This window comes from Bubalus bubalis, chromosome 9, assembly GCF_019923935.1.
Source record: "Bubalus bubalis isolate 160015118507 breed Murrah chromosome 9, NDDB_SH_1, whole genome shotgun sequence".
NCBI classification, from domain to species: domain Eukaryota; kingdom Metazoa; phylum Chordata; class Mammalia; order Artiodactyla; family Bovidae; genus Bubalus; species Bubalus bubalis.
In genome coordinates this window covers 91,331,062-91,359,049 of record NC_059165.1, presented here as the reverse complement: position 1 = coordinate 91,359,049, position 27,988 = coordinate 91,331,062, and the positions used below count along the sequence as shown (strand labels likewise).

At 51.3% G+C, this 27,988-nt stretch overlaps 2 protein-coding genes across 6 annotated transcripts; one reads left to right on the top strand and one right to left on the bottom strand.

Annotated features, from left to right (window-relative positions):
* The first annotated feature begins 9 nt into the window (after positions 1-9).
* Positions 10-8,313, top strand: SIRT6 (sirtuin 6). Of its 2 annotated transcripts, XM_006042523.4 has the most exons (8): positions 10-157; positions 3,811-3,938; positions 5,214-5,396; positions 5,735-5,794; positions 6,329-6,424; positions 6,499-6,579; positions 7,183-7,306; positions 7,393-8,313. In XM_006042523.4, exons 1-8 carry the CDS (start codon positions 92-94, stop codon positions 7,732-7,734), a joined length of 1,080 nt encoding a protein of 359 aa, XP_006042585.3. In that variant the 5' UTR covers positions 10-91; the 3' UTR covers positions 7,735-8,313. The 2 variants fall into 2 exon arrangements, with proteins under 2 accessions (XP_006042585.3, XP_006042587.3); XM_006042525.4 differs by lacking the exon at positions 3,811-3,938 and having other exon boundaries at positions 25-157.
* Positions 8,314-9,062: 749 nt separating this feature from the next.
* On the bottom strand, positions 9,063-20,274 carry CREB3L3 (cAMP responsive element binding protein 3 like 3). Of its 4 annotated transcripts, none has more exons than XM_006042526.4 (10): positions 20,119-20,274; positions 19,485-19,613; positions 18,743-19,034; positions 17,786-17,898; positions 16,213-16,350; positions 15,057-15,163; positions 11,620-11,688; positions 10,373-10,457; positions 10,076-10,172; positions 9,063-9,886 (listed from the first exon to the last, which is right to left on the bottom strand). In XM_006042526.4, the coding sequence occupies exons 1-10, from the start codon at positions 20,143-20,145 to the stop codon at positions 9,573-9,575; spliced, it is 1,371 nt and encodes a 456-aa protein (XP_006042588.4). In that variant the 5' UTR covers positions 20,146-20,274; the 3' UTR covers positions 9,063-9,572. The 4 variants fall into 4 exon arrangements, with proteins under 4 accessions (XP_006042588.4, XP_044803889.2, XP_044803888.2 ...); XM_044947954.2 differs by having other exon boundaries at positions 10,076-10,128; XM_044947953.2 differs by having other exon boundaries at positions 16,213-16,347.
* Between the last annotated feature and the right edge of the window lie 7,714 nt (positions 20,275-27,988).

The following is a 27,988-nucleotide window of genomic DNA, read 5'->3' as shown; positions in this document are numbered from 1 at the left end:
CACGGCTCCTCCTTCTTCCTCGTCCCACCCTATTTCCGGCGGAAGCGGCCGCAACAAGGGAAACTTTATTGTTCCCGTTGGTGCAGTGAGGATGTCGGTGAATTACGCGGCGGGGCTTTCGCCGTATGCGGACAAGGGCAAGTGCGGTCTACCCGAGGTAAGCACAGCTGGGGGTCCCGACGGCAGCCGTCAAGGCCGTGGGCTGGGCGGGACCGGCTGGCAGTGGAGCATTGTGGGAATATCAGGAGACACTGAGGCTAGACAATGGGAGGGACTTCCCAGTGAGGAGGGGGCGGGAAGTGACGACCCAGTGCGCCTGGGGATGCGACCACGCCCAGCTCCGGGTCGGTCCGGCAGGGGACGGAGGAGAGGACCCACTTCGAGAAGTCCTGAAGTTCTGATGGGGGAACAAGGCTTGTAGTTTCAGGAGGAAGGCACCGGGGCAAAGGCGGGAGGTGGCAATAAACAAACTTGGAGGGCAGATTTGGGCAGAGAGGTTTCCAAAATTGGGGCAGGATGGGCCTCACGTGCCAAGTTGAGGACCTGACACTATTCTGAGGCTGGTGAGGATTTTTAGTTGAGGAGGAACCTGGAGGATGGAAATCAGAGCCTTCCAACCTCGTTGAGAGAAGTCCCCGCCATGCACTGAGACCTTGGCGGGATCCCTTCGTTCTGGATCTCTTTCCCTCCTGTAAACTGGAGAGAAGCTTGCCCCCTCCCACAAAGGTTGGTCCGTTCCTTCTGAGTCAGTCATTCACGCGCTCTCAGATGGTGTGAAGCCCCACCCTTCTCTCCTGCCAGTTTTTTCACTTTATCCCACAAACATTTATTAAGCACCTACGTTCACCCTGGGACCACATGGGGAACCAGACAGGCCAAGCCCCCTCGTTCCAGCTGGGAGACAGATGAGCAGCAAATAAATGTAAGGAGTCAGTCAGATAGTGGTCAGCGCTAGGCAGAAAGGTAAAGCGGATAAAGAGAGCTGGGGGCTGCATTGCAAACTAGGTGGCTGGTAATAGCCATCACTAAGATAACTCAGCAGTATGAAATACATTTAATGTTATGCAACCATCATCACCATCCATTTACAGAACTTTCTCCTCTTCCCGAACTAAAACTCTGTCCCCGTTAAACAGTGACTCTCCATCCCCTCTCCCAGCCCCAGGCCCACCATCTACTTTCTCTTTGTATCTGACTCCTCTTGGGACCTCACATAAGTGAAATCACACAGTATTTGTGTTTTTGTGTCTGTCTGATTTCACTGAGCGTGATGTCCTCAGGTTTCATCTGTATTGAATAATGTGTCCAAATTTTCTTCCTTCTTAAGGCTGAATAATATTCGATTGTATGTGTTGCTGTTCTTCAGTCACTCAGTCATGTCCAACTCTTTGGGACCCCATGGACTGCAGCACGCCAGCCTTCCCTGTCCTTCACTATCTCTCAGAGTTTGTTCAAACTCATGGCCATTGAGTTGGTGATGCCATCCAACCATCTCGTCCTTTGTCATCCCCTTCTCCTCCTGCCTTCAGTCTTTCCCAGCATCAGGGTCTTTTCTAATGAGTTGGCTCTTCGCATCAGGTGGCCAAGTATTGGAGCTTCAGCTTTAGTATCAGTCCTTCCAATGAATATTAAGGGTTGAGTTCCTTTAGGATTGACTGGTTTGATTGTACGTGTAGACCACATTTGTTAGTATCCATTCATCTGTTAATTGACACCGGGGTTGCTCCCATATTTAGCTACTGTGAATAATGCTACTGTGAACATGAGTGTGCAAATGAGATAGCTTTTGAGCCAAGATGGAGAGGAAGTGCAAGGGGAGTCATGTAGGTGTCTGGGCAAAGGACATTCCAGGTGGAGGGCTTTGCCTCTGCAAAGCCCTGAGGCTGAACTGTGCCTGGTGTGTTGGAGGAACATAAAGGAGGCCTGTGTGGAGTGAATGAAGGGGAGAGAGGGAGGAGGGGAGAGCAGGAATGGGGCAGGTCCTGCAGGGCCTTGTGGGACTTGGTGGGGACTTGGGTTTTTCCATCGAGAGAGGTGGGAGCCCTGGAGGGCTGTGGGCAGAGAAAGGATGTGATTACAAGCTGCCTTTTCCCACCCATTCCCCTCCTCCTGGGCAAGGCAGTCTGTGGCTTGTGGGCTTGCCCACTGTGGGACATGTTGTAACTTCTCCTGAAACCATGAACTTGGAGTGGGATTTGAACCCACGGTTCAGTTGAGATCACACCCTTGTCTTAGGACTTAATGAAGCTCAGTTTCTTTATTTCTCACTGCAGAAAGAATTCAGTGCGAGACAGAGATATGTGCATGCATGCATGTTAAGTTGCTTCAGTTGTTTCTGACCCTTTGTGACCCTGTGGGCCATAGCCCGCCAGGCTCCTCTGTCCATGGGATTCTCCAGGCAAGAATACTAGAGTCGATTGCCATTTTCTTCTTCAGGGGATCTTCCCAACCCAGGGATTGAACCCGTGTCTCTTAGGTCTCCTGCATTGGTAGATGGGTCCTTTACCACTAGTGCCACTTGGGAAGCCCCAAAGTGATAGGTAAGAAGTGGATTTATTTAGAGAGAAACACTCTCCGCAGACAGAATGCAGTCTGTCTCAAAAGGTGAGAACAGCCTTGGGAGAAACACTCCACACACAGGGTGTGGGCCATCTCAGCAGGTGAGAGGTTCTGAAATATGGTGTGGTTAGTTTTTAGGGGCTGGATAATTTCATAGGCTAGTGAGTGGGAGGATTATTCCAATTATTTCAGGGAAGGGGTGGGGATTTCCAGGAATTGGGCCACCACCCACGTTTTCGCCTTCTGAACTGTCATGCCATTTATCATGCTGGTGTATTACAGTGAGCATGTAATGAGGCTCAAGGTCTCCTGGAAGGCTCGTCTTCCGCCATCTTGGACCTAGTTGCTTCTAATCAGTTTTAGTCACACTTTATTGATCTCAAATGGCCTGGGCCTAAAACTGCTTGAAGCGGGGCTTGAGTTCCCAGCCAGAAATTGAGGCTTGGCCAAGGTGGTGAAAATACTGGATCCTAACCACTAGATTAGTGGTCAGTGACAAGGGCCCTGGTCCTTCAGCTTTGCAGAAAAGAGTTTCCACAAAGACAGAAAGTAGTGAGGAAGCAAGTAGAGTATTTATTAGGAGGAAAAAGAGTACAATACCTAAGGATAGAAACACAGGCAGACTCAGGGAGAGTCCCTGAGTTGTGCTCTTGTGGTAGTTTAAATCACTTTTATGGGGCATTTCTTCTGGATTTCCTTTGGCCGGTCATTTTGATTTGCCTGGTTCAGAGTCCATGTTTGGTATATCTCAGGCTCCTCCCATATGTGCACGTGCATCTCTTAGCCGAGATGGATTCTACTATGAAGGCCCATGGGTCGATTATCCTTTGGCATCATTCACCTTTGACCTCCAAGGAGCCTTTCTGCCCACGTGTGATCGGTGAGGTCTCTTGACTTTGAGAATGAGAAATATGTGATCTGGGCAGGGCCCAGTGTCCTACCTTAATTGTCTTGCTGTTCTCACCTTAGAGTTTCTTTGGAGCACTGGGAATGAGTCTCCAATCGGTTAACCGTTAAGGTGGCGGTGGAGGGGGTTGGGGGTGGGCATGTACCTCCTGCCTCACTGTGGCTCTGTCATCTTTGTAGGAAATGGCAGCCCCCTCCAGTATTCTTGTCTGGAGAGTTCATGAACAGAGGAGCCTGGCAGGCTGCGGTCCATGGGGTCGCACAGAGTCGGACACGACTAAAGAGACGTAGCACCTGCCCCACTCCCTTCTGTTTCACTCCCTGCTGCTCTCCCTCACCCAACAGGTCTTCGACCCCCCCGAGGAGTTGGAGCAGAAGGTGTGGGAGCTGGCACAGCTCATCTGGCAGTCTTCCAGTGTGGTGTTCCACACAGGCGCAGGCATCAGCACTGCCTCAGGCATCCCCGACTTCAGGTCGGTGGGCAGGGCGGGAAGTTGAGGCAGGGCCTGCCAGGCTGCCACAGCCTTCCCTGTGAGCTCGCCAGATGAACAGGCATCAAAGCCCATCCTGCTGCCCTCCCTCCCACTGAGTCTAGGGTGACCCGTCAGTCCCCTAGGGTGTTGGGGATGTGTAAGACCCTTCCTTCAAAGCAGGTCCCTTTATATCACACCCAACATTGCCTTTCATTGGTGAGAACTGGGTCATGTGACTATACCTAGTTGCAAGTGGTGCTGGGAAACATAAGTCTTTTGTCTAGGCCCACTGTGCATGGCTAAATATTGGGTTCTATTATTACCATAGAAACCATCCAGACCTCAGTTTCCTAAACTGCAAGTGAGGGTGTGAGACCAGATAATGTCTAACTTCCCTCTACTTCGGGCAGCCTGTGTTAGACAAGGGTCTCATTGCTGAAAAGCAGGGGTCTCAAAATTGTGGCCTCCAAGTGGCCCCTGTAGGTGTGAAGTTTGCAACCCCACCCAGATGGGCAGGTCTGTTGCACTTGTATTCTCTTGCTGAGGCTTCTCAGGCCCCCAGCATAGACTCTCACAGCAGAAGAGCAGATTCCTCATCTGGAGGAGTGTTAGAACTCTAAGGTGTGAATCTCATCCCCCTTCCATAACCTGCCATCGCTCCCCATTGCCACACTTCAGAGTTCCAAGCACTTCGGGCTAGAAATTAAAGCCTTTCCCAACCTAGCCTTGGTTCAGCTCTCCAACCTCAGCCCCAGCAGCCCCCAGACTGTCTGAACAGCCCTGCCCTTTCCTCTCTGTTCAGAGACAGCTCCACCTCCTCCAGGAAGCCTTCCCAGAGTCCCACAAAGAGCCCTCACCACTTCCACTGGACCAGCCCAGCCCTGGGTTGCTCCCTCTGCCCTGGCCCCCAGAGGGTCTGTGTCCACCTGTGTCTCTCCCTCACAAGATGGAGACCTCCCTGAGGGCAGGGCCTAGGTGCACTAGGGCCCCGGCATCACCCTGTGCAGGGCCATGGACTCCCTGAGGGCAGGGCCTGGGTGCACTAGGGCCCCAGCATCCCCCAGTGCAGGGCCATGCCAAGTGCAGCAGCAGTAAGTGCTGGGCGAGTTGAATAGTTAATATCTCCTGTTATGTACCACGTTCTCACTGTTTCCTACCTCACCTCCTTTGTCTATATCGATCTCTCTGACTTTTTCTCTGCCTGTTTCTCTCTTTTTCTGTTCTCTCTCTCCTTGGTCTCTAAACTCTCTCTGTCTCTTCCACCTGCTGCCGCAGGGGCCCCCATGGCGTCTGGACGATGGAGGAGCGGGGCCTGGCCCCCAAGTTCGACACCACCTTCGAGAACGCCCAGCCCACAAAGACCCACATGGCGCTGGTCCAGCTGGAGCGTGTGGGCCTCCTGCGCTTCCTGGTCAGCCAGAACGTGGACGGACTGCACGTGCGCTCCGGCTTCCCCAGGTGCCCCCAGTGTCCAGCCCCCTGCCCTGCCTTGAGCAGGCCACCCCTCTCCCTGAGCCTCAGTTTCCTTATCTAGAAAATGGACATTGAAAAAAAAAAAAAAGAAAATGGACATTGATGGCAGCCCCTCCCTCTCCAGGCCCCTGGGGCAGTTCAGCGAGGCAGCCAGGGAGGGTTGGCGCTCAGCTGTCAGGTCTCTCAGTAGCACCTGGAGAGCTGGGCGGGATCCCCTCTTCCTGGTCCTGGGAGGATTCCAGCCCTGAGCCCTCTGGATCTTGGCTGGCTGGGGATCTGGGGATCCTGCTTCTCCACTGAGCCTCTTCCTTCTCCTCCCACAGAGACAAGCTGGCAGAGCTCCACGGAAACATGTTTGTAGAAGAATGTGTCAAGTGTAAGACGTGAGTGCCACTGCGGGAGGGGGTGGGACACAAGGCATGGATGACCCAGGTCGGGCTCCCCAAAAGGTCCTGGTGAGCTAAGCCTGCTGCATCTAGAGTCAGGGGTGTGACCCTCCCAAGGTGGGATCTGGGAGTGTATTTTCCTCCTGGGAGGTGTGTTCATTTCCTGCAGCTGCCAAAACAACCACAAACCTGAGTAACTTAAAAACAACAGAAATTCATAATCTTATGGGTCTGGAAGCTACAAGTCCAACATCAAGGTGTTGGCAGAACCATGCTCCCTCCACAGAGTCTTAAACACTAACCTACCAGGGAAGTCCCCAGGCCAGCTTTTTCATGGAAGGCCCCCTCTGCTTCCCCATCCCCAGCCCCTGCTGGGTTTGCCAGCTGTCACCTCATGTTTAGATTCTGGTCTTATGCTCCCGCACTTTCCTGGGAAAACAGCTCTGTGTAAAAAGCATGAGCTGCCCAGGTGGGCTGCAGGGTGGCTGCCTGGGAACCAGCAGTGAGCCGACCCTTTCCTCCTCGGCACAGGCAGTATGTCCGGGACACTGTGGTGGGCAGCATGGGCCTGAAACCCACGGGCCGGCTCTGCACCGTGGCCAAGTCCAGAGGGCTGCGGGCCTGCAGGTGAGTGACCCCTCCCCATGCCCTGGACCCCAGGGGAGGCCACCAGTCTCCTGACTCCCCTGCCCTTGCTACAGGGGGGAGCTGAGAGATACCATCCTGGATTGGGAGGATTCCCTGCCTGACCGGGACCTCACCTTGGCCGACGAGGCCAGCAGGTCTGACCCCAGTGGGTCCCGGGTGGGGTGGGTGAGGGAGGGGCAGAAACACAGCCAGCTCCAGCCCCGAGGGACCTCAGGAAAGGATTCCAGAGAGGAGTGATCAGCACCCTGTCTGGGCCTCACTTTGCTCGTAATAGCTCTTGTACTGAGCCCTCACATACCATCCTTACCACACCCCAGGGTGGGTGCTGCTCAGGCCCATTTCACAGAGGAGGAAACTGAGGCTGGAGCAACTGGACTCCTCTATCCAGGCTGCCCAGCCCAGAAGCGACTGAGCCAGGATCAGAACCCAGGAGTCCAAGTATAGATGGCCTGCTCCCCACCAGCAGCTCCACTTCTGCCGACAGGGTTGGGGGGTGCCCAGCAGAAGGGAAGCATCAGAGGCAGGCCATGGCTGGGCCCACAGCAGAGGTGGGTGCTGTGTGAGCAGGTCTCCCGGGACTGGCCCCGTTGTGTTGGCAGAGCATTGAAGCCATGGTGTTTGAGCAAGGGTCAGGGAGTGTATGTGCTGGCCACCACACGCCCCTGCCTCATGGGGCAGGAAGAGGGCTGCAGAGACCCTTGCCAAGGGCTTAGACTAATCCTGCCTCCTGGCCCCAGGAATGCAGACCTGTCCATCACACTGGGCACCTCCCTGCAAATCCGGCCCAGTGGGAACCTTCCCCTCGCCACCAAGCGCCGTGGAGGTCGCCTGGTCATCATCAACCTTCAGCCCACCAAGCACGTACGTGTGGGAACCTACCCCTGATATCACCCCTGGACCCCCCCTCAAGCCTTCTCCCTCCACCTGACTGGTCCCCGCCTCCACAGGACCGCCACGCAGACCTGCGAATCCACGGTTATGTTGATGAGGTCATGACGCGGCTCATGAAACACCTGGGCCTGGAGATCCCAGCCTGGGACGGCCCCCACGTGGTGGAGAGGGCACTGCCGCCCCTGCCACGCCCACCTGCCCCCAAGCTGGGGCCCAAGGAGGAGGCCTCCCCCCAGCTCAACAGCCCAGTGCCTGCCAGCCCCAAGCAGGAACCCACAGCTGAGCCCTGCGCCCAGCACAATGGTTCTGGACCCACCAGCCCCAAAAGGGAGCGGCCGGACAGCCCTTCCCCTCACAGGCCTCCCAAAAGAGTGAAGACCGAGGTGGTTCCTAGCTGACCAGGGGCCCTGGGGAGGGCGGGGTTTTTTTAAATAGAAACTGTGGGTTCTTTTTCTTTTTTCTTACGGTCTCACTTTGTTACTCATTTCTGTCCTTTGGGGGAGACCTCAGGGTGCTGAGAGCTGGGCTCCAGGCCCGGGGGCAGACTTGCCGTCCACTGGACCTCCCCTTAACTTGGGGCCTATGGAGGGGGCTTGGCAAGGAGCATCCCTGCCCCGGATCCTGAACTTGGAGCTGACAACCCCACACCTGCTCCACCCCCAGTCTCCAGCCCCTGACTCAGGGTGTTCTTGGGAGGCGTGACTAGGCCCTCCCCGATTTCCAGCCTAAACAGGAATCAAGCCTGTCTGCCCCCTGGACCCTCACACTCCCCAGCCCCTGCCTATCCCCACACGGCCTTCACAGCCCCTCTAGGAGGGAGGGGACACACAGCCACCCTTTAGGAGCCAAACTTCATGGCAGGACAGGCAGCAGAGGCTCACACTGCCTTTGTGGCTGGAGGGAGACAAGTGGGTCCCCCTGACTTCCTCCAGGCTTCCAGAAAAGCCTTCAATGCAATAAAAGCAGAATTTCTTGCATCGTGAGTCTGTGTTTACTATCCACAACCTTGCCCAGGGTCCAGTCCCTGGGGGTAGGACTGTGTGGTGCCTGCGGCTCCTGGTATGCATGTGTGCTGGGACGTTCATACAGTCCAGCTCTGGTGGTGAAGGAAGGCCTTACCAGCTGTTGACATTCCTTGAGTCCTCCATTTGTAAATATTATTTCTGTGATTCTTTAATCCATGCCCTCTGCTACTAGGCTTTGAGCCCCTCCAGGAGAGAGGCCACATCTAATCGCGATTGCAAATTCCCCCACCCGACCCCACATCCCCACACCTGCACAAAGCCGGCAGGGGTCCGGGTGTGACTCTTTAAAGGAAGAGTGTGGGTGCAGCGGGGGTTCATGCTCCCCAGCTGTGACCTTGGGCTAGTCCCTTCATTCCCGACGGTTCAGTCTCCTCATCCATAAGACAAGCCGGGTGGGCAGCCTAGTCCCCCAGGAAAGCAGCTGCCCCAGGCCTTCCGCGGACTCCCTTGAAGGGTCTGGGCAGGGGCGGGGCCAGAGCCGTCAGAACCTCGCGCTCCTGGCGCACCCTGCCCTCCATCAGCCGCCGCTCTCCAAGGTCCTGAAGACAACCCTGGCGCCTCTCGTCGCCACTCCAGCCTCGGGGTCCAGGGACTCCCCCACGTCACTCCTCTATCTTCGGCTGGCCCAGTCCTTCCTTCTGTGGGTTGGGGAGCTCCAGACTCTAATTAGCCCCCACCCTACTCCACCTCCACGCCAGCCGTGTTCTGCCAAGATACTTTATTAAGGATCATGGCAGTTTAAAAAAAAGAAAAGTTTGTGGGTCATGGCAGCGCCGAAGTTTAGGGCTCACCCCGTGCTCTGGGGCCGGGGTCCCTGCAGACTTGGCTGCTTTCTCCTCCGTGTGTACGAGGGGGCAGGGAGGAGTCCCCAGGGTCGGGGGGCGGGGGTAGTTATTGAGGCCTGGTGTGTATCGATCTGTCCAGGTCAGGGATCAGTCTGTGCGTGTGTCCCTGTTTCCTTCCGCACCTCGGTCTGCATGTAGATTTCTCAGGCTTTGTGGCATTATGGTCTGTGTCTGAGAATCAGTTTCAGTGTGTACCTGGGTCCCTGGGTCTGTAGCTGTGTATCTGTGCATCTCCACCCTAATACCTTCTCCAGGGTCTCTCTCTCACCTTGGATCCCCATGCCTGTCCCTATCCACTACAGCACCTATTGAAGCACCCCTGAGCAGAGGGGCCAGGGTGGAGAGGGGGGCAGGGACCCATGGTGTTCACAGCTCCCCCCCTGCTGCCTCCAGCCCCACGCGGCCCGGGCTGACTGCTGGCTCAGGCGGGGCACAGTCCAGTAGGGTGGCCCGGTCCAGTTCCTTCACAGAGTTGCCCTGGACCAGAGTTGAGTTGTCCAGATCCTCTGTCGAATTGTCCAGAGCACGTGTGTCCTGGGATTCCCATTCCCCCGGAGGGCTGCCTGGAGACCTTTCCTGAAGTGCGCCAGTGTTGGGCCCGGGTCCGGGGGCCTCGGAGCCTGGTGCAGTGTCGGGAGCCACCCGGGATGCCGCGTCGTTGTGTAGAGTTCTGGAGAAAACTGAGCAAGGGGTGGGGGAGGGTCATGAGGGATGGCCTGAAGGCCAGTTCCCTTCTTTCCTTAACTCCCAGCCCCAGGGAGCACTTGCAAGGGGGCACCTTCCCCTCCTCCCCCCAGTGGGGACTGGGGAGCCAAGCAGAATGTGCCCCAGAGGGGTTTTGAAGGAAGAGCAAATCCGAGTCCACCTACCTCGCACAGGTGCGAAGTCTCCGGGGCTCTCGGCTCTGTTGGAGGCGAAAGGGCTGATGGAGGGGAGGACGATGAGGGCGAAGGAGAAGAGCAGGACCTGGTGGAGATGTGGGCGGGGTCACCCCATCCCTCCCCAACCCCTGAGCACGCTTAAGCAGGAAAACAGAAGCCCAGAAGACTAGATCGTGCTTGACCCGGCGCTCAGGGCTCTGCTCCTACTCATGCTCTCCTCCCTCACAGGCCCCTCTGCCAAGGTTGAGGACACCCTCCCACTCAGAGCTGGGGGTCAGGACTCACTGCTATGCAGGTGCCCGTCTGTGCTGATTTGCTGGTAGACTGGACCACAATGGCCTGGAGTTTCTTCAGCTGTTCCAAGAGAGACCTTAGTGGAAATGGGAAGCCTTGGCTGAGCCCTGTATGGCCTTCACCTGGCTCCCTGTCCATTTCTGTTATCTCCCAGCCTGGCTGAGGTCTGAATCCTATCCACCCCTCAAGGCCCTACTGCTATTAAAAGTCCCAGAAGTTCCCTCAATAAATCTCCACTGAACATCTCACCCACTTTTCTGACACCCAGCCTCCTCCATCCAGGTTGCCATCATCATTCACCTGGACACCAGCCCCCACCTCTGGTCCCCTCAAGCCTCTCGTGCTCCCTCTAGGGTTCACGCTCCATACTTTTCAAATGTGATTCAACCCCCAGCCCTCCAGGTTCCCACCTCCCTTGGGGTAAAAGCCTGAGTCTTCATTGTTGCCCACAAGGCCCTGCATGACCTGCCTCCCTCTCTCCTCTCCCCTGACTCTGCCCCTCACTCACACTGCTCCAGCCACACAGTCCCCTTATTGTTTCTCCTACATACAAGTATTCCTGCCCTAGGGCCTTTGCACTGGCTGTGCCCTCTGTACCAAGGACACTGTCCCCCCCCACAGGTCTTTTTGTAGCTGCTTCTTTCTTATCTTTCTTATCTTCTTTCTTATCTGTTGGATCTCATCTCAAATGGCACCTTATCTGACTTCCCTGCCTAATATAGCGCCCCCCCCTCACTCTCTAGCCCCTTCCCCCTAGTTTATTTTTCTTCCAAGTGGCTATCACTGTTTGAATGATCTTTTACATAGTTTTATTTGTCTTGAGTATGTTTCTCACTAGAGTATGAGTCTTTTAAGTGGAGGGACTGTATCTGTTTTGCTCACTATTGAGGTATCAGTACCCAGAACTATGCCTGGCACTGAGTAGATGCTAATAAAAACTGAATTAGTACATGTACCCCATAGATGGAATCACCTGCAGTTCTCCAGCACACCATATTCCTAGCCTTTGGCCATTCATATACCATTTCCTTCCTTCCCTCTATGGAACTCTTATACATCCTTCAAGGGCCCAAGTCTAAATCCCCTCTTCTATGCAGCCTGCCCCCTCTCTGGGTGGAATCCTCACCTTCTGCTCTGTCCTGCTATCACACAGCCTGTCCCCCCTTGTCCACCTCTCCTGCAAGAGACTCCAGGGTCAGCTTCCCCCTGTCCTCAGTCCCAGTCACACCAAGACTCACAGGTTCTGCTTTTCGAGATGCAAGACCTTCCTCTGAAGTTCCTGATTCTGGGCGGTACAAGCTGACATCCTGCAAATGCAACATCACAGTGACATTCAGAATATGCCTGTCACCCCTGCAGATCCACGAGCTGCAACTGCTGAAGCCCAAGAACCTAGAGCCCAAGCTCTGCCACAAGAGAAGCCACCTCAGGAGTTCCCTAGTGGTCCAGTGGCTAGGACTTCACATGCTCCCAATGCAAGGGGCCCAAGTTTGATCCCTGGTCGAGGAACTGGATCCCACATGCTACAACTAGGAACTCACACAGCCAAATAAACATTTTTAAAAAAGAAGAAAGAGAAGCCATCGCAATGAGAAGCCTGCACATCACAACTAGAGAGTAGCCCCCGCTTTCTGCAACTAGAGAAAGACCACGCACAGCAATGAAGACTCACACAGCCAACATAAATAAATAAATTTATAAAAAATAAAACATTCAAATCGTGGCATGAGGGTATGTTAGTATCCAGGGAAGAGGATAAATTCCCCCACTAAAAGGCCCTCCTAAATAACTCATGGGATAAAGAAGAATCCACAGTGAAAAGTAGGGAAGACCTAGGAACCAAGTAATGACAACATCCAAATCAAGATGTGTGAGATGCAGCTAAAGAAGTGCTGAGGAGAAAACAGATAACCTTATTACAGTTTAAGCAGCTGAACATGTGCCGTGCCTAGTCGCTCAATCATGTCCAACTCTTTGTGACCCCATGGACTGTAGCCCGCCAGGCTCCTCTGTCCATTGGATTCTCCAGGCAAGAATACTGGAGTGGGTTGCCATGCCCTCCTCCAGGAGATCTTCCCCACCCAGGGATCAAATCCAGGTCTCCTACATTGCAGGCAGATTTTTTACAGTCTGAGCCACTGGGGAAGCCTGAAGCTGAACATACACATTTAAAAATCAGCAAAAGAACAACAGAATAAACTCACTTAAAAAAAAAAAAGAAAGACACAATAAAGCTAAGAGTAGAAATAAAGGAACTAGTACACAAAAATACAATTGAGCGGGAGGAAAAGTCAGAAATTCATTCTTTGAAAACAGTAAGTAAAACAGACAAAGTTCTGGCAAGATTGCTCAAGATAAAAAACAAGTGAAGGTGCAAATACACAACATGAGTTATTACTAAGGTCCCAGCTATAGATGATTCAAAGCTTAAAAAAATAATGGGAGAGAACTATGAACTATCTTATGTCGATAAATTTGAAATGGACAACTTTCCAGAAGAATCAGTTCAGTTCAGTCGCTCAGTCGTGTTCGACTCTTTGTGACCCCATGAATCATAGCACATCAGGCCTCCCTGTCCATCACCAACTCCCGGAGTTCACTCAGACTGACGTCCATCGAGTCAGTGATGCCATCCAGCCATCTCATCCTCTGTCGTCCCCTTCTCCTCCTGCCCCCAATCCCTCCCAGCATCAGAGTCTTAGAATAACACATCCCAAAATTGACTAGGGAAGAAATAGAAAACGCAGATAGACCTGTAACATTTACTAAAATCACTTTTGGTTTAAAAAGTGAGTGAACTAAGTTTTTATGTTTCCTACCCTGATGCTGGGAAAGATTGAGGGCGGGAGGAGAAGCGGATGACAGGGGATGAGATGGTTGGATGGCATCACTGACTAAATGGACATGAGTTTGAGCAAGCTCCAGGAGAAGGTGAAGGGCAGGGAAACCTGGCGTGCTACAGACCATGGGGTCACAAAGAGTCAGACATGACTGAGCGACTGAACAACACCACCACATTAAAGAACAATGAGGACCCTGTCTCTCAGTATCCTGTATGAGTTTAGAGAGGTGATTGGATGGGCTTAGAGTGCACAGGGATTAGAAAAAATGGAGACAGTGACAGACTTTATTTTCTGGGGCTCCAAAATCACTACAGATGGTGACTGCAGCCATGAAATTAAAAGAAGCTTGCTTCTTGGAAGAAAAGCTATGACCAAACTAGACAGCATATTAAAAATCAGAGACATTACTTTGCCAACAAAGGCTCCATCTAGTCAAAGCTATGGTTTTTCCAGTAGTCATGTATGGATGTGAGAGTTGGACTATAAAGAAAGCTGAGTGCCAAAAACCCGATGCTTTTGAACTGTGGTGTTGGAGAAGACTCTTGAGAATCCCCTGGACTGCAAGGAGATCAAACCAGTCAATCCTAAAGGAAATAAGTCCTGAAGATTCATTGGAAAGATGATCCGGAAGCTGAAACTCTAATACTTTGGCCACCTGATGCGAAGAACTGACTCATTGGAAAAGACCCTGATGCTGGGAAAGATTGAGGGCAGGAGGAGAAGGGGATGACAAAGGATGAGATGGTTGGATGGCATCACCGACTCGATGGACATGAGTTTGAGCAAGCTCCGGGAGTTGGTGATGGACAGGAAAGCCTGGCGTGCTGCAGTCTGTGGGGTCACAAAGAGTTGGACACGATTGAGAGAGTGAACTGAACTGAGAGTGCACAGTTTTTAAGTTGAGGAAGTTCCTCCTTCCTTCCACTCCCTGGAAGGAAGCCATGACAGCTCTGAGGACCAGAGAGGCTCAGACAAGGGAAGTAAATGTCCCACCTACAGGCAAAGAGCCAGGACATAACCTCCCTTCTTGGCATAGCATCATCTAGGGCAGTGGTCCCCAACCTTTTTGGCACCTGGGACTGGTTTCAAGGAAGACAGTTCTTCCATGAATCCAGGGTGTGGAGGGGATAGTCTTAGGATGATTCAAGCACATTACATTTAATTTTCACTTTATTTCTATTTTCTGGAAATCTCAGGATATTCCACCTTGACTTTAGGGTTCGGGTCTGTGCTTCCAGGAGAATCTAGTGCTGCTGCTGATCTCACAGGAGGTGGGGCTAAGGTGGTAATATGAGTGGGGGGCAGCGGCTGTAAACACCCATTACTCCCTTGCCTGCTGCTCACCTCCTGCTGTGCGTCCTGGTTCCTGACAGGCCATGGATTGGTACCAGTCCGTGGCCCAGGAATTGGGGACCCCTGTTCTAGGGGATTAGGGGCCTCAAAATTGAGCCCTGTGCCACCTCTAGGCATTTTTCCATCCTTGCAATTCACAGACAAAACGGTCGCTCCCATGTGGCACAGTGGTAAAGAATCCACTTGCCAATGCAGGAGACTCAGAAGACATGGGCTCGATCCCTGGGTTGGGAAGATCCCCTGGAGAAGGAAATGGCTACCCAGTCCAGTATTCTTTCCTGGAGAATCCCATGGACAGAGGAGCTTGGCAGGTTGCAGTCCATGTAGTCGAACATCACTGAGCAACTGAACACACACACACACACACACACACGCAGATTGTTCCACTTGGCTCCACTTTGCTCCACTGCATGCCTCTCTCAGGCCTCAGTCCCCACCCCCCTCACCTCAAGTGTGGGGTCCTGGGCCTCCAGCCTTACCGAGTCTCCAGGCCATCAATGTATTCCTTCTTCTTTTTCCGACTTTCTTGAGCTGACTGTTTGTTTCGGATTTTCCGGCGGATCTTTTTCAGCACTCGCTCCTCATACTGCAGAGTGACATGGGGAGGAGACTGAGTCAGTCTGAAGGGTCCACTCTCTTGTCCAGACCCCACAGTTTCACCCCCAGTATCCTCCCAAGGGAGCCAGACTCAGGGACTTGAGGGCAGACCCTTCATGGCTTGAAGGCCAGATTTTCTGTCTTCAAATTCCCTCAGAGTCTCTAGTGGTTGTGGCGGTGGGGAGGGGCGGGGGGATGGGAATGGTCCTGGTTTCCTGATGGTCTTCTTGCTCCCAATCCCAGTTCCATTATTAACAACTAGATTTTGTGCACTGGTGCAATCGCACCACCGTCTGGCCATGTGTGGGACTGGCGCCTTTTCCCAGGCCAGTTATCACTAAAAGAAGTCTTTCAATTGGAAAAGGCAAACTCAGGTATTGATGCTGAGTGAACAGGCTGGGTGGAGGCCGCGGCCAGCTAGAAAGCCCCCACTGTGTTGGCTTTGACGATGAATTTTCTGGTTCTGGTGACAGACACATCCTAACACTCTAGTTATGTGTGCTGTGCTTAGTCACTAGTCGTGTCCGACTCTTTGTGACCCCACCGACTGTAGCCCGCCAGATTCCTCCGTCCATGGGAATTCTCCAGGCAAGAATACTGGAGTGGGTTGCCATACCCTCCTGCAGGGGATCTTCCCAACACAGGGATCGAACGTGGGTCTCCAGCATTGCAGGCGGATTCTTTACCGTCTGAGCCACCGGTTAGGGAGACGTAAAGGTGAGACTCAGGCTTCCCAGGTGGTGCAGAAGTAAAGAATCCACCTGCCAATGCAGGAAATGCAAGAGACATGAGTTCGACCCTTGGGTCGGGAAGATCACCTGGAGTATGGAGTGGAAACCCACTCCAATATTCTTGCCTGAAGAACGCCATGGACAAAGGAAACTGGTGGGCTACCATCCATAGGGTCACAAAGAGTTGGACACGACTGAGTGTGTGCACACACACACACACACACACATGCACACAAAGGTGAGACTCGTGGGCATGTTGCTGCAGGAAGTGGGGTGAGCCCCAGAGCCAGGGGTCCCACGGACTCACCTTGGTAAGGGGCAGCTGAGTGGGCAGAGTGATGCCTTCTTTGGCTAGTAGCTTCTTCTCATCCTCCGTCAGCACCAGCTCCTGGCAGTGCCCAGTCCCAGGTCGCAACAGGTGGGGGGCTGCCAGGTGATGTTGCTGCTGTGGGGAAACCAGGAGAACTGTTTTGGGGGCAGAGACAGTGACTGCCTCTGGGAAATAAAAGGCATCGAGAAACAATTGATCCAGTCACTGTAGGGTCCACACCGGCACTAGGGCGCCAAACAACCAGCCCACAGCCCTCTGACCCAGCCATTCCGTTTCCAGGAATTCATCTTACAGATACAAGTGTGGTTTTTTGTTTGTTTCACAAATAGTCATTTGACAGTTATGTGTTTAGCATCTACTACAGGCTACGCACTGCTCCGCGCTCTGAGCATTCCTTGCAGCTCTTGTCTGCAACAGGAAAAGGAAAATCCAACAAACAGGGGGTAGGATAAGTGAGCCTCTGGGAAAAGAGGGTGAGAGGTGGTTCTTCCCGTGTACCTGTTTGTACCTTTGGAACTTGGACTGTGTGCATGCATTTGACTATTCAAAAATTTTTCAAACTAAATTTAAATCACGAAATAGAAACACTGAAAATGAAAGAAGCGTGTCATCAGACAGCCAAGTCCTAGGAATGTCACACCATTACTCAGGAATAAAGGTAGAGATTGGGGCAACCTGCTATCTATCGAATCAAATTCCAGTCCCTGGAATTCCAGGCCATTGATTAGTCCAACCATTTTCTCTTCAGGGCTCAAGCCTCAGTGTGTTCATCTGCAATATGGGAATAAGGCCTCCCACTTCCACAAAACAATGATATTAAGCTTGATATTTTTACAAAATCCAGTTAGCATTTCCAAAGCAGTCATTTGTCTTTCCTATCCTTCAAGACCTGCTGAAGTTCTGTCTCCTTCAGGAAGCCTTCTTGGACCTGCAATGCCCCTCTAGCCTCTCTCCCTAAGCAGTCATTGTCCCCTCTTGACCATGAGGTCCCCATAGACTGAGCACACAGCTGATGCTCACCACAGGTCTCTCAAGTCAAGAGGGATGTTCTGGTCTTTTTTAGAGGTTGTCAGGACTACTTTAGGCATCAGGAGATCAAATCCTGACTTGGCCACATGCTTGCTGTGTGACTTTGTGTCTGTGGCTTAACCTCTCTGGGGACTGGTTTTCTCATCTGTGAAAGGGAGCAGGGCACTAACTGGGTTCTCAGGCCTGGTTTGCCCATAGTGGAAGCTCAGGGCAAGATAAGATAGCCCAAGGTAAGCATACAAAGGGCACAATAGACCCAATAGGTCAGCTCAGGAAGTGGGCCTGTAGCAGCTGTGTGATTTAAGGCAAATTACTAAACCTCTCTGTGCCCATTTAATCATATGTGAAATTAAGATAATAGCCTCAATTTTCACGGTTGCTTTGAATTAAAAGACCTGGGACCAATACCAATTCCTGTCTGTGACTGTCTTCCAGTCTTCAAAATGGGTGTATTGGGGCCCCATGAGCCCAGTGCCCCTCCCAGCTCTGATGCTCCAGGGGGCAGGTGGGGGCTGCTCACCAGGTCCCCGCTGCTGCTGGAGAGGAGGAGGTCCTTGACTGTGAGGTTGTAGCGTGAGGGCGAGTCAGCCAGGTCGGCCTGCTCCTCAGCATAGACGCCTGGGCTCCACATTTCTAACAGGGCACATGGGGATGGAGACGGGGTGGGGGTCAGGCAGGGGGCCTTGAGCTCCCAGGTCCTACCTGCCTCCTCCAGCAAAGCTACAGCATTGGCCCTAATGTGCTAGGCATTTGTTGCCTGGCCTGGGACTCCAAGACCAGGTGCCTCAGTCTCCCCTCTGCCATAAGACGGGGACCCCAGTTCATCAGGACGTTATTAGGGACCCACGGCCAGCCCAAGAGGGAGTGGCTGTTATCACTCAGGATTAGGGGCTGGATCTGCAGCCGGCCTGGCCTTATCTCCTCCTGGGGGCAGGGACCAGTTCTGATTCACCCGCAGTTCCCTCCCACCAGCTACCTGGCACCCCATAGGTGAGCTGCTCTGGACAGCACAGTCTTCCAAGTCAGATGGCCCTTGCTTCTAATCCCAACTGGGTGGAGTTGCGTGACCTTGGGTAAGGGAGTAAACCTCTCTGAGCCTCAGTTTTGTCAAGTCTCCAATGGGACTAATAAGTACTCCCACGCCATCGCGGGGCTCAAAAGACAAAGGATGCCCTCTTGGTGGAGTCTTCTGCATCAGGCCTTTCCTCAGGTCTGTAGGAGCACCCCAAGGCCTGGGATCCCACAATCTCACGAACTTTCATTGAGTCTCCTATGAACCAGGCATGGAAGGTATAAAAAATGAGGTTGCCAGCTCAATGCTTGAGGCAGACTGCATCCCAGCTCTGCGGCTCTGACTCATCTCTTAACCATCCGGAAAATGGGTCCATGACAGCACACCAGTGCCCATCTCAAAGGGTGGATTTGTGCGGTCAGTACCTGGGACAAGGCAAGGATAGTCAGCTGACACAGGACTCACCCAGGTCTATGGCAACAGAAGTCTCAAGCCTTGGGGCCACTGGCCCGAGGTGCCTGGCAGGGCAGGTGGGGCCAGGATGGTAGGAGGGGCAGGGCCCCTTGCCAGACTCCACACTATGGCAGCCGGCAGTGGTGGCAGGCACCCCACCGTGTGGAGGTGTGTCCTGGGTATCAGAGGGCAGATCTTCTGAGATGCCACTGTCACTGGCTGCGGGGGACCAGGTTGGGGAATCTGAATCTCCAGAACCCAGGATGGAGTTGAGGAAGTCATCAGAGTCCGTACCTGGCAGGACCTGTTGGGACAGAGAGCACCGGTGGGAATTAGGAAGTCTATGCTTTGCAATGCTGTGTCTCTGGGCAAGCCGCTGACCCTCTTTGGGCCTCACGTGTCCTTTCTGTAATATGGAAAGAGCTAATGTTTGTTGCCCATTGGCATGGCTGGAGCCTGAACCCAATCGTGTAGCTCGGGAATAACATCAAACCTTGTCGAGCGAGGAACAAGCCCCAGTTTAAGTCTGGAGCCAACTTCAAACTACTGTGTGACCCAGGACAAGTTACCACTCCTTTCTGGGCCTTGCTTTCCACTCCTTTAAGAAGAAGGCGATGTCATCTGGCCCTTAGGGTCGCTGAAAGGGTTTATACAACGTGCTTTGCTAAAATCACATGTGTGTGTGGTAAAGGCACAAAGCTGAGCGGAGTCCCGGCTCTGACCTGGGGGTGGGGATGACGCATTGGGTTATCACCTGGTCCTCCCCATGGCCCCAGTCCTCTCCCAGCTCTACGTGTCTCAGGACGCCGTCCTGCCGGTCAAACAGTAGATCCAGGAGTTCCAGGCTGTCGATAGGGCCCATGGGACTGGTGGAGGAAGCCATCTGGGGCGAGGAGGGGACACCTGTGAGGGTCATGCAGCCCCTCTCCTGCCCACCGCCCACCTGCTGCCACCTGAGGTACCTTCCCCTCTGCTTCAGTCTCAGCTGCAGCCTGCCCCTCCTGCCTGCGGAGCCTCAATCTCCAAATCTCTGTTATGGGGCCAACCCAGAGGCTCCTGGGCCTAGGAGCCAATTTCTTTAAAAAGCGCTAGACAGCTGCCCCGTGGGGATGGACAGCAGATGAAGCTAGCCCCCTCTTGCATTCCCATCCTGTCAGAATCCGCCCCCCCCCCCCCACACACACACCCTTTTCTGGAAGGCAGGGAGGCCCAGAATAAAGTCCAGCAGCGGCCCGGAATAGAGACACAATCTTAGTCATTGTAGTCTCCCTCTGGGTCTCAGTCTTCCCATCTGTACAAGGCGGTGTGAGGTGCCTGCCAATTCTGGGAGCTTGGGGAGAGTTCCTGGCATAAATCGTCCCTCCCCTGGGGACCCGTGCAGGTCTCACCTTTCCAATAGCTAAGTCCCCATCCATGAGTCCCTCTAGCTCCTTCTCCAGACCTCCTACGTCTGCCTAGAGCTGGAGGCTGTCTGCCATCGGGTCTCCCAGGCTCAGCTGCGTCTTCTCTGTGGTTGTCACCACTCCCCAAAAGATGCTGAAATAGTCCCGGGGCTCTCCCAGCCCACCCCAAGGTGCTGATTGGGCAACAGGCAGGACGGACAGAGTTAAGGGCCAATGACAGCGGGGCAGGCTAGGGGGAGGGGCGGGAAGACCGTTATCTCGCATGTTTTGTGCTTTTCCAGTCGCAGTGGGCAAAGGCCAAAGTCTGGGGTTCCGAGGCTCCATGACCTTTCCCCTACTTTCGGGGACTGTGTCTTTCCATAGTCCCCGGATGTCAGCTCCAAGAGAGCCCAGGGCCCTTGGCCGGGTCCCGTCCACTCCCAGAACAAAACAGAACCCAAAAGAATAGCCCAGACTTTTGGGGGCGCCCTTCCTTCAGCCAGGAGTTCCCTTCCTTCATCACAGCTGGCAGCCCTCAAAGCCCCCTTCCCCCAGGCAAGGTCTCTCCGGCCAAACCAGAGCAATCAATTCCTTCTAGAACCTTCTAGCGTTCACTTATTCTCAACAGATATTTATTGCAAACCAAACTGATTCCTGCCTCAGGGCCTTTGCACTGGCTGTTCCCTCTGCCTGGAAGGCATATCTGCTCAACCCAACTCTCTCACTGTGTTCACACATTCCTGAATGTTTGCTATTTGTGGAACCCAGCACAGACAACTGAGAAGCCCCTCTCGGATTCCATCCACCCCCAACACACACAACCAGGGAGGAGCTCCCCACCCCTTACCACTTGATCACATCACTGTTTTCATGGACCTCACTACTGGAAATTTTCTTGTTTACTTACCTATATTCTTCTCTCATTGCTCCTCTGCCCTTTCATGTGAGCACCTTCAGGGGGAGAATAGAGGCTCTTTTGCTCTCAGCAGGGTCCCCAGTGTCTTAAAGATGCCCAGCACACAGGAGGCACTCCATCAACTCTTACTCATCTGGCAACTCCTAGGGCAGTGGACAAGCTAGATCATAAAAGCATAAACACACCAATAGCTGACAAATGGGTGAATGCTACCAAGAAGCTGAATGTAATCATGTACAGAGCAACACAGGATGGGCAAAGACTTTATTTTTTATTTTTTTAATGCTTTAAAAAAATAGTGTGCTTTCTTTGAACTGCATGCCATGAATTTTTTTTGGGGGGGGGGCCGCATTTCATGTGGGATCTTAGTTCCCTGACCCAGGATCGAACCTGCATCCCCTGCATTGGAAGGATTCTTAACCACTGGACCACCAGGAAAGTTCCAGGATTCTTTCGGAAGGTGACATTTAAGTATGTTCCTAAATGATGAGCAAGAGCCCAGCCACTGGAAGATCTGGTGAAAGGCTGTTTCAGGTCAAGGAACAGCTCATGCAAAGGCCCTGGGGCAGGACTCTACCTGGTGTGTGGGAGGAACAGCAAGGAGGCCCGTGTGTCTGGAGAACAGTGAGTGAAAGGCAAGAGGAAGGAAAGGAGGACACGGAGGGAACAGGGCAGGTCATGCAGAGTCTTGTGGGCTGTGGCAAGAAGTTTAAGTTAGTCGCATCTTTTTGAGATCCTGTGGACTTTAGCCCACCAGGCTTCTCTATCCATGGGATTTCCCAGGCAAGAATACTGGAGTGGGTTGCCATTCCCTTCTCCAGGGGATCTTCCCAACACAGGGATTGAACTTGGGTCTCCCACATTGCAGGCAGACTCTTTACCATCTGAGCCACCAGGGAAACCCACTGGTTTATACTAAATACAGTGGAAGCTCTTGGGAGCTTAGTGAATGGATGACAAGCCTTCTGTATGCTGGCCAAGATGCTAGGTGCTAGGTTTACACGGTAACTCAAACACTCTCCTTGCTCTCAAGAAATACACATCTTGGTGTATGTTTCTCCATGGGCCAGCCATTATTTATTCAGGCAACAAAAATTTAAGACCTACTATGAGCTGTGCCAGAGTGTTGCTCTTATCTCACAATAACACCTGTGGTTGTCACAACTGGGGGTGTTCCTGGAGTGAGTGGGGGCTTGGGATACTGCTCCATACCTCACAGTGCCCAGGACAGCCCCTCACAGGGAATGCCTGACCTTGATGTGAGCAGTACCAGGCAGGAGGACCCTTGCATTACCGTAACTGCCCCCCACACACACACACACACCGGATACCGGTAATATTAGCTCACTCTTGGCCTCTGCATCTTTCATTTCCTTTTTCACTACTCTGGGTTGGATTTTTAAGGGGTTTGTTTGGTTTGGTTTGGCTTAGTGTTCTCAGTCGTAATATTTATTCAGCCTTGGCTTGTGGAGGCACCTTTCCAGGGCTGTCTTGGCAGGTGTAGAAAGTAGGTGAAGGTTGACTTCTGGACTTGTCTCTGCCTCCTCCTCACTCCCATTTATGACTCTCAGGAGCCCCGGTACCCTTGACATAGAACTTGTCCTCATCTTATCCAAATCTTCCTGAATAAATGATCTGGCATTACTCACTTAACACCTACATGGGTATTTAGACCCCACAGTCTTCTCCGCAGGATATTTGTTACTTTTTTGTAATTTTATTTTAATTCATTCATTCATTTATATTTTCTTGGCCATGCCACATAGCATGTGAGATCTTAGTTCCCCAACCAGGGATTGAACTCACGCCCCTTGCATTGGAAGCACAGAGTCTTTTTAACCACCAGACCACCAGGGATGTCCCGTTTTATAATTTTATAGTCATGGGCTTTAGAAGGCTTTCATATGCCCTAGTGAAAAGATGGGGCTTCCAGGTGGCACACTGATAAAGAATCCGCCTGCAATGCAGGACGTGCAAGAGACATGCGTTCGATCCCCAGGTCCAGAAGATCCCCTGGAATAGGAAATGGCAGCGCGCTCCAGTATTCTTGCCTGGAAAGTTCCATGGACAGAGAAACCTGAAGGGTTAGAGTCCCTGGGACCGCGGAGATTCGGACAGGACTGAGCACAATGAAGAGATACCTGAAAGGATAAGATGAGGATAAGCACTTGAGGGACAAGAGGACTTTCTGATGCCTTTGACATCATGATCTAATTTACCAGACACAAACACATCCTTCAGAGCAATGCTAAGTTGGAATCTAAAGTAAAATTCCCACGATAGATTCCACCAATGAGTTTAAGTATAAAACAGAACACAAGACACAAGAGGATGCTGTGGCCAAACAAGACTGAGGGACACTGTGTTAACAAACAGCTTTGTGAAACTTGTCAGAGCCTTTACAATACTCTGTAACACTCTCAGAAGGTATGAATTTGTAGCATTTCTCAAACATCATTGTTAGGTGTGAGCTTTGCTTCCAATTGTTACTTCATTCATACAGAACCATTTCTGACACATGAAAACATTTAAAGATACCCATTAGCCTGACTCAGAGAAGGCAATGGCACCCCCACTCCAGTACTCTTGCCTGGAAAATCCCATGGACGGAGGAGCCTGGTGGGCTGCAGTCCATGGAGTCACGAAGAGTCGGACACGACTGAGCGACTTCACTTTCACTTTTCACTTTCATGCATTGGAGAAGGAAATGTCAACCCACTCCAGTGTTCTTGCCTGGAGAATCCCAGGGACGGGGGAGCCTGGTGGGCTGCCGTCTATGGGGTTGCACAGAGTCGGACACGACTGAAGTGACTTAGCAGCAGCAGCAGCCTGACTAGGGGCTTCCCTGGTGGTTCGACAGTAAAGTATCTGCCCGCAATGTGGGAGACCCGGGTTTGATCCCTGGGTTGGGAAGATCCCCTGGAGGAGGAAATGCCAACCCACTCCAGTACTCTTGCCTGGAAAATCCCATGGACGGAGGAGGATGGTAAGCTACAGTCCATGGGGTTGCAAAGAGTTGGATATGACTGAGCAATTTCACTAGACTAGCCTGGCTACAATAAAAAAAGACAACATCAGATGTTGGTGGAAAATATGGAGCAACCAGAATTCTCACCTGTTGGTGGGAATCAAAATGGTCCAAGCTCTTGTGGAAACTTTGGAAATCTGGGCAATCTCTTACAGTTAAAATTGCATTTACCATATGACTTAGCAATTGTATTCCTGGGTATCTACCTAAGAGAAATGTAAATATATGTTCACAGAAAGACTTGTACATGAATGTTCATAGCAATCTTATTCATAATTGTCCCGAACAGTAAACAACTCAAATATCCAATAATAGGGGAGTAGATAAACAAACTGGTATATCCTTACAACACAATGCTACTCATCATTAAAAGGAATAAATTACTATTAATTATACATTCAACAACACATATGAATTTCAAATGCATAATGATAAAAGAAGCCAGATGCAAAAGCATATACACTGTAAGATTCCATTTAAATGATACCCAGAGAAGAGGCAAAAGTAATTCTTGGTGGGAATTCCCTGGCAGTCCAGCAGTTGGATGCTGCATTACCAATGCAGGGGGCACATGTTCAATCCCTGGTCAGGGAACTAAGATCCCACATGACTTGTGACTTGACAAAAAAAAAAAACAAACAGTAATTCTTGGTGATAGAAAGTGGTTCAGTTCAGTTCAGTTCAGTCGCTCAGTCATGTCCGACTCTCTGCAACCCCATGAACTGCAGCACGCCAGGCCTCCCTGTCCATCACCAACTTCCAGAGTTTACCCAGACTCATATCCATTGAGTCAGTGATGCCATCTAGCTATCTCATCCTCTGTTGTCCCCTTCTCCTCCTGCCCTCAATCTTTCCCAGCATCAAGGTCTTTTCAAATGAGTCAGTTCTTCGCATCAGGTGGCCAAAGTATTGGAGTTTCAACTTCAACATCAGTCCTTCCAATGAACACCCAGGACTGATTTCCTTTAGGATGGACTGGTTGGATCTCCTGGCAGTCCAAGGGACTCTCAAGAGTCTTCTCCAATACCACAGTTCAAAAGCATCAATTCTTCGGCACTCAGCTTTCTTTATAGTCCAACTCTCACATCCATACGTGACCACTGGAAAAACCATAGTCTTGACTAGGCGGATCTTTGTTGACAAAGTAATGTCTCTGCTTTTTAATATGTTGTCCAGGTCGGTCATAACTTGCCTTCCAAGGAGTAAGCGTCTTTTAATTTCATGGCTGCAATCACCATCTGCAGTGATTTTAGAGCCCCAAAAAATGAAGTCTGCCACTGTTTCCACTGTTTCCCCATCTATTTCCCATGAAGTGATGGGACCAGATGCCATGATCTTAGTTTTCTGAATGTTGAGCTTTAAGCCAACTTTTTCACTCTCCTCTTTCACTGTCGTCAAGAGGCTTTTTAGTTCTTCTTCACTTTCTGCCATAAGGGTGGTGTCATCTGCATATCTGAGGTTATTGATATTTCTCCTGGTAATCTTGATTCCAGCTTGTGCTTCTTCCAGCCCAGCGTTTCTCATGATGTACTCTGCATATAAGCTAAATAAGCAAGGTGACAATATACAGCCTTGACGAACTCCTTTTCCTATTTGGAACCAGTCTGTTGTTCCATGTCCAGTTCTAACTGTTTCTTCCTGACTTGCATACTGGTTTCTCAAGAGGCAGGTCAGGTGGTCTGGTATTCCATCTCTTTCAGAATTTTCCACAGTTTATTCTGATCCAAACAATCAAAGGCTTTGGCATAGTCAATAAAGCAGAAATAGATGTTTTTCTGGGACTCTCTTGCTTTTTCGATGATCCAGCAGATGTTGGCAATTTGATCTCTGGTTCCTTTGCCTTTTCTAAAACCAGCTTGAAGAAAGTGGTTACCTGGAGTAGAATGGGGAATTGAGTGGACACAGGCATGAAGAAACTTTCTAGGGTGGAGCAAATATTCCATATCTTATTTTTAGTTGTGGTTACTTGACTGTCCAGAATTGTCTGAACTCATCAAATCGAACACACCTAAGATCTATGCATCATTATTATAAATTAATTCTTCCTCAATAAAAAGCATACTAAATGTATAATGAACAATTAGATACATAATACACTTATACATAAATTTACACATATGTAAAACATTAGAAACAACCAAAATATTCACCCATAGGTAATTGATTAATAGAGTCTGATGTGTTAACAACTGGAATATTACATAGCTGTGAAAGTGAATGAGGATTATCTTTATGTGCTGGTATGGTACAATATTGAAAACATATGGTTATTTATATTTGAGAAATCAGTGTTTCTCAATATTTTTTTATCCTGGCCCCTCACAAGGAGCATTTGAAGACATTTTCATAACTGCTGCACCATGAAATTGTATATCCACAAGTATACTATATATACACTTGTGTACCATATGTTTATCTGGGTGAAAAAAAAAATCTTACTCTTTTAATGTATAAAACACAGATATAGAAACTCTTTTTTTTAATGTATAAAACACAGATTCTTGGGTGTTCCATCCATTAAAACATATGGAGAGACTTTGCTGGGTGGTCCAGTGGCTAAGACTTCACCTTCCAACGCAGAGGGTGAGAGTTCAATCTCTGATCAGGGAACTAGATCCCACATGCCGCAGCTGAGAGTTTGCATGCTAACTAAGATCTGGCACAGCCAAATGAGTGAATGAAAGAATACATAAAGATTTTTAAAAAGCAACATGGGTTTGTTTGTGCTGTGTGCTCAATAGTATCTGACTCTGTGACCCCATGGACTGTGTAGTCCACCAGACTCCTCTGTCCGTGACATTCTCCAGGCAAGAATACTGGAGTGGGTTGCCATTTCCTCCTTCAGGGGATCTTCCTGACCCAGGAATTGAACCTGCATCTCCTGTATTGGCAGGCAGATTCTTTACCGCTGAGCCACCTGGTAAACCCTAAAAAAAAAAAAAAAAAAATGGAGGGCTCAGAAGAGACCCCCCACACACAGTTAGATCTCCAACTCTGCCCATTTTTAGTGTTGTTGCTATTATTACTACTATATGCATCTGTGAGAAACATGCCAGGCTCCAGTCCCGAGGCACTCCTCAGGCAGACACCCGCCTGTTACTTTCCGACTGCTTCAGCCCTTTGGCCTCACAAGTCTGGTCGTGACGACAGTCCCCGTTCTGCACAGGACACAGGCGCTAATAAGGGGTTATGACTCACTGTGACCACTCTATGAGTCAGCCGGCATTGAGACAACGCCCAGGTCCCCCACTGCATATGGGGACTTGCCTCTTGTCACCATGTCACCTCCCCATTCCTTGGACTGTTTGCCAAAAAGTCCTCTCTACACTTCCCTTTAGATCAGTTTTGGGGGGGACAGGTAAGGGAGTCCAAGATCATCAGCCTCTCCCCTTCCTCTTTCTCCTCCTTCTTCTCTGGGACCCTCCCTTGGGGTACAGCCAGGCCAGGCAGTGAGTAAAACCCTTGTGACATGGGTGTGGCAGGGGCAGGCAGGGGCTGGGGACCAGGGGACTCTGATCGGCCTCTTGGGCAATGCCAACTGATTAGCACCTAATTCTCTGGGCTGCCTAGTCCAGGGGGCTACCAGCTCTGGAGGGGGAGGGGTGAAGACAGGAAGTTTGAACCAGGGCCTCCCAATGCCACCAGGGAGGAGACTTTTTCAGGGAGTTGGGGGTGAGGCTCCCTACTTTCAGGCATTCATTCATTCATTTAAAAAATTTTTTTTATTATTTATTTATTTGGCTATGTGAGGGTTTTTTTTGTTTGTTTTTTGTTTTAATTTTTGGCTGTACTGAGTCTTCATTGCTGTGCCCAAGCTTTCTCTAGTTGCACCAGAGGCTACTCTTCATTGCAGTGAGGGCTTACTCTTTGCTGCTTTGAGCAGGCTACTCATTGCCGTGGCTTCTCTTGTTGCAGAGCACGGGATCTAGGTA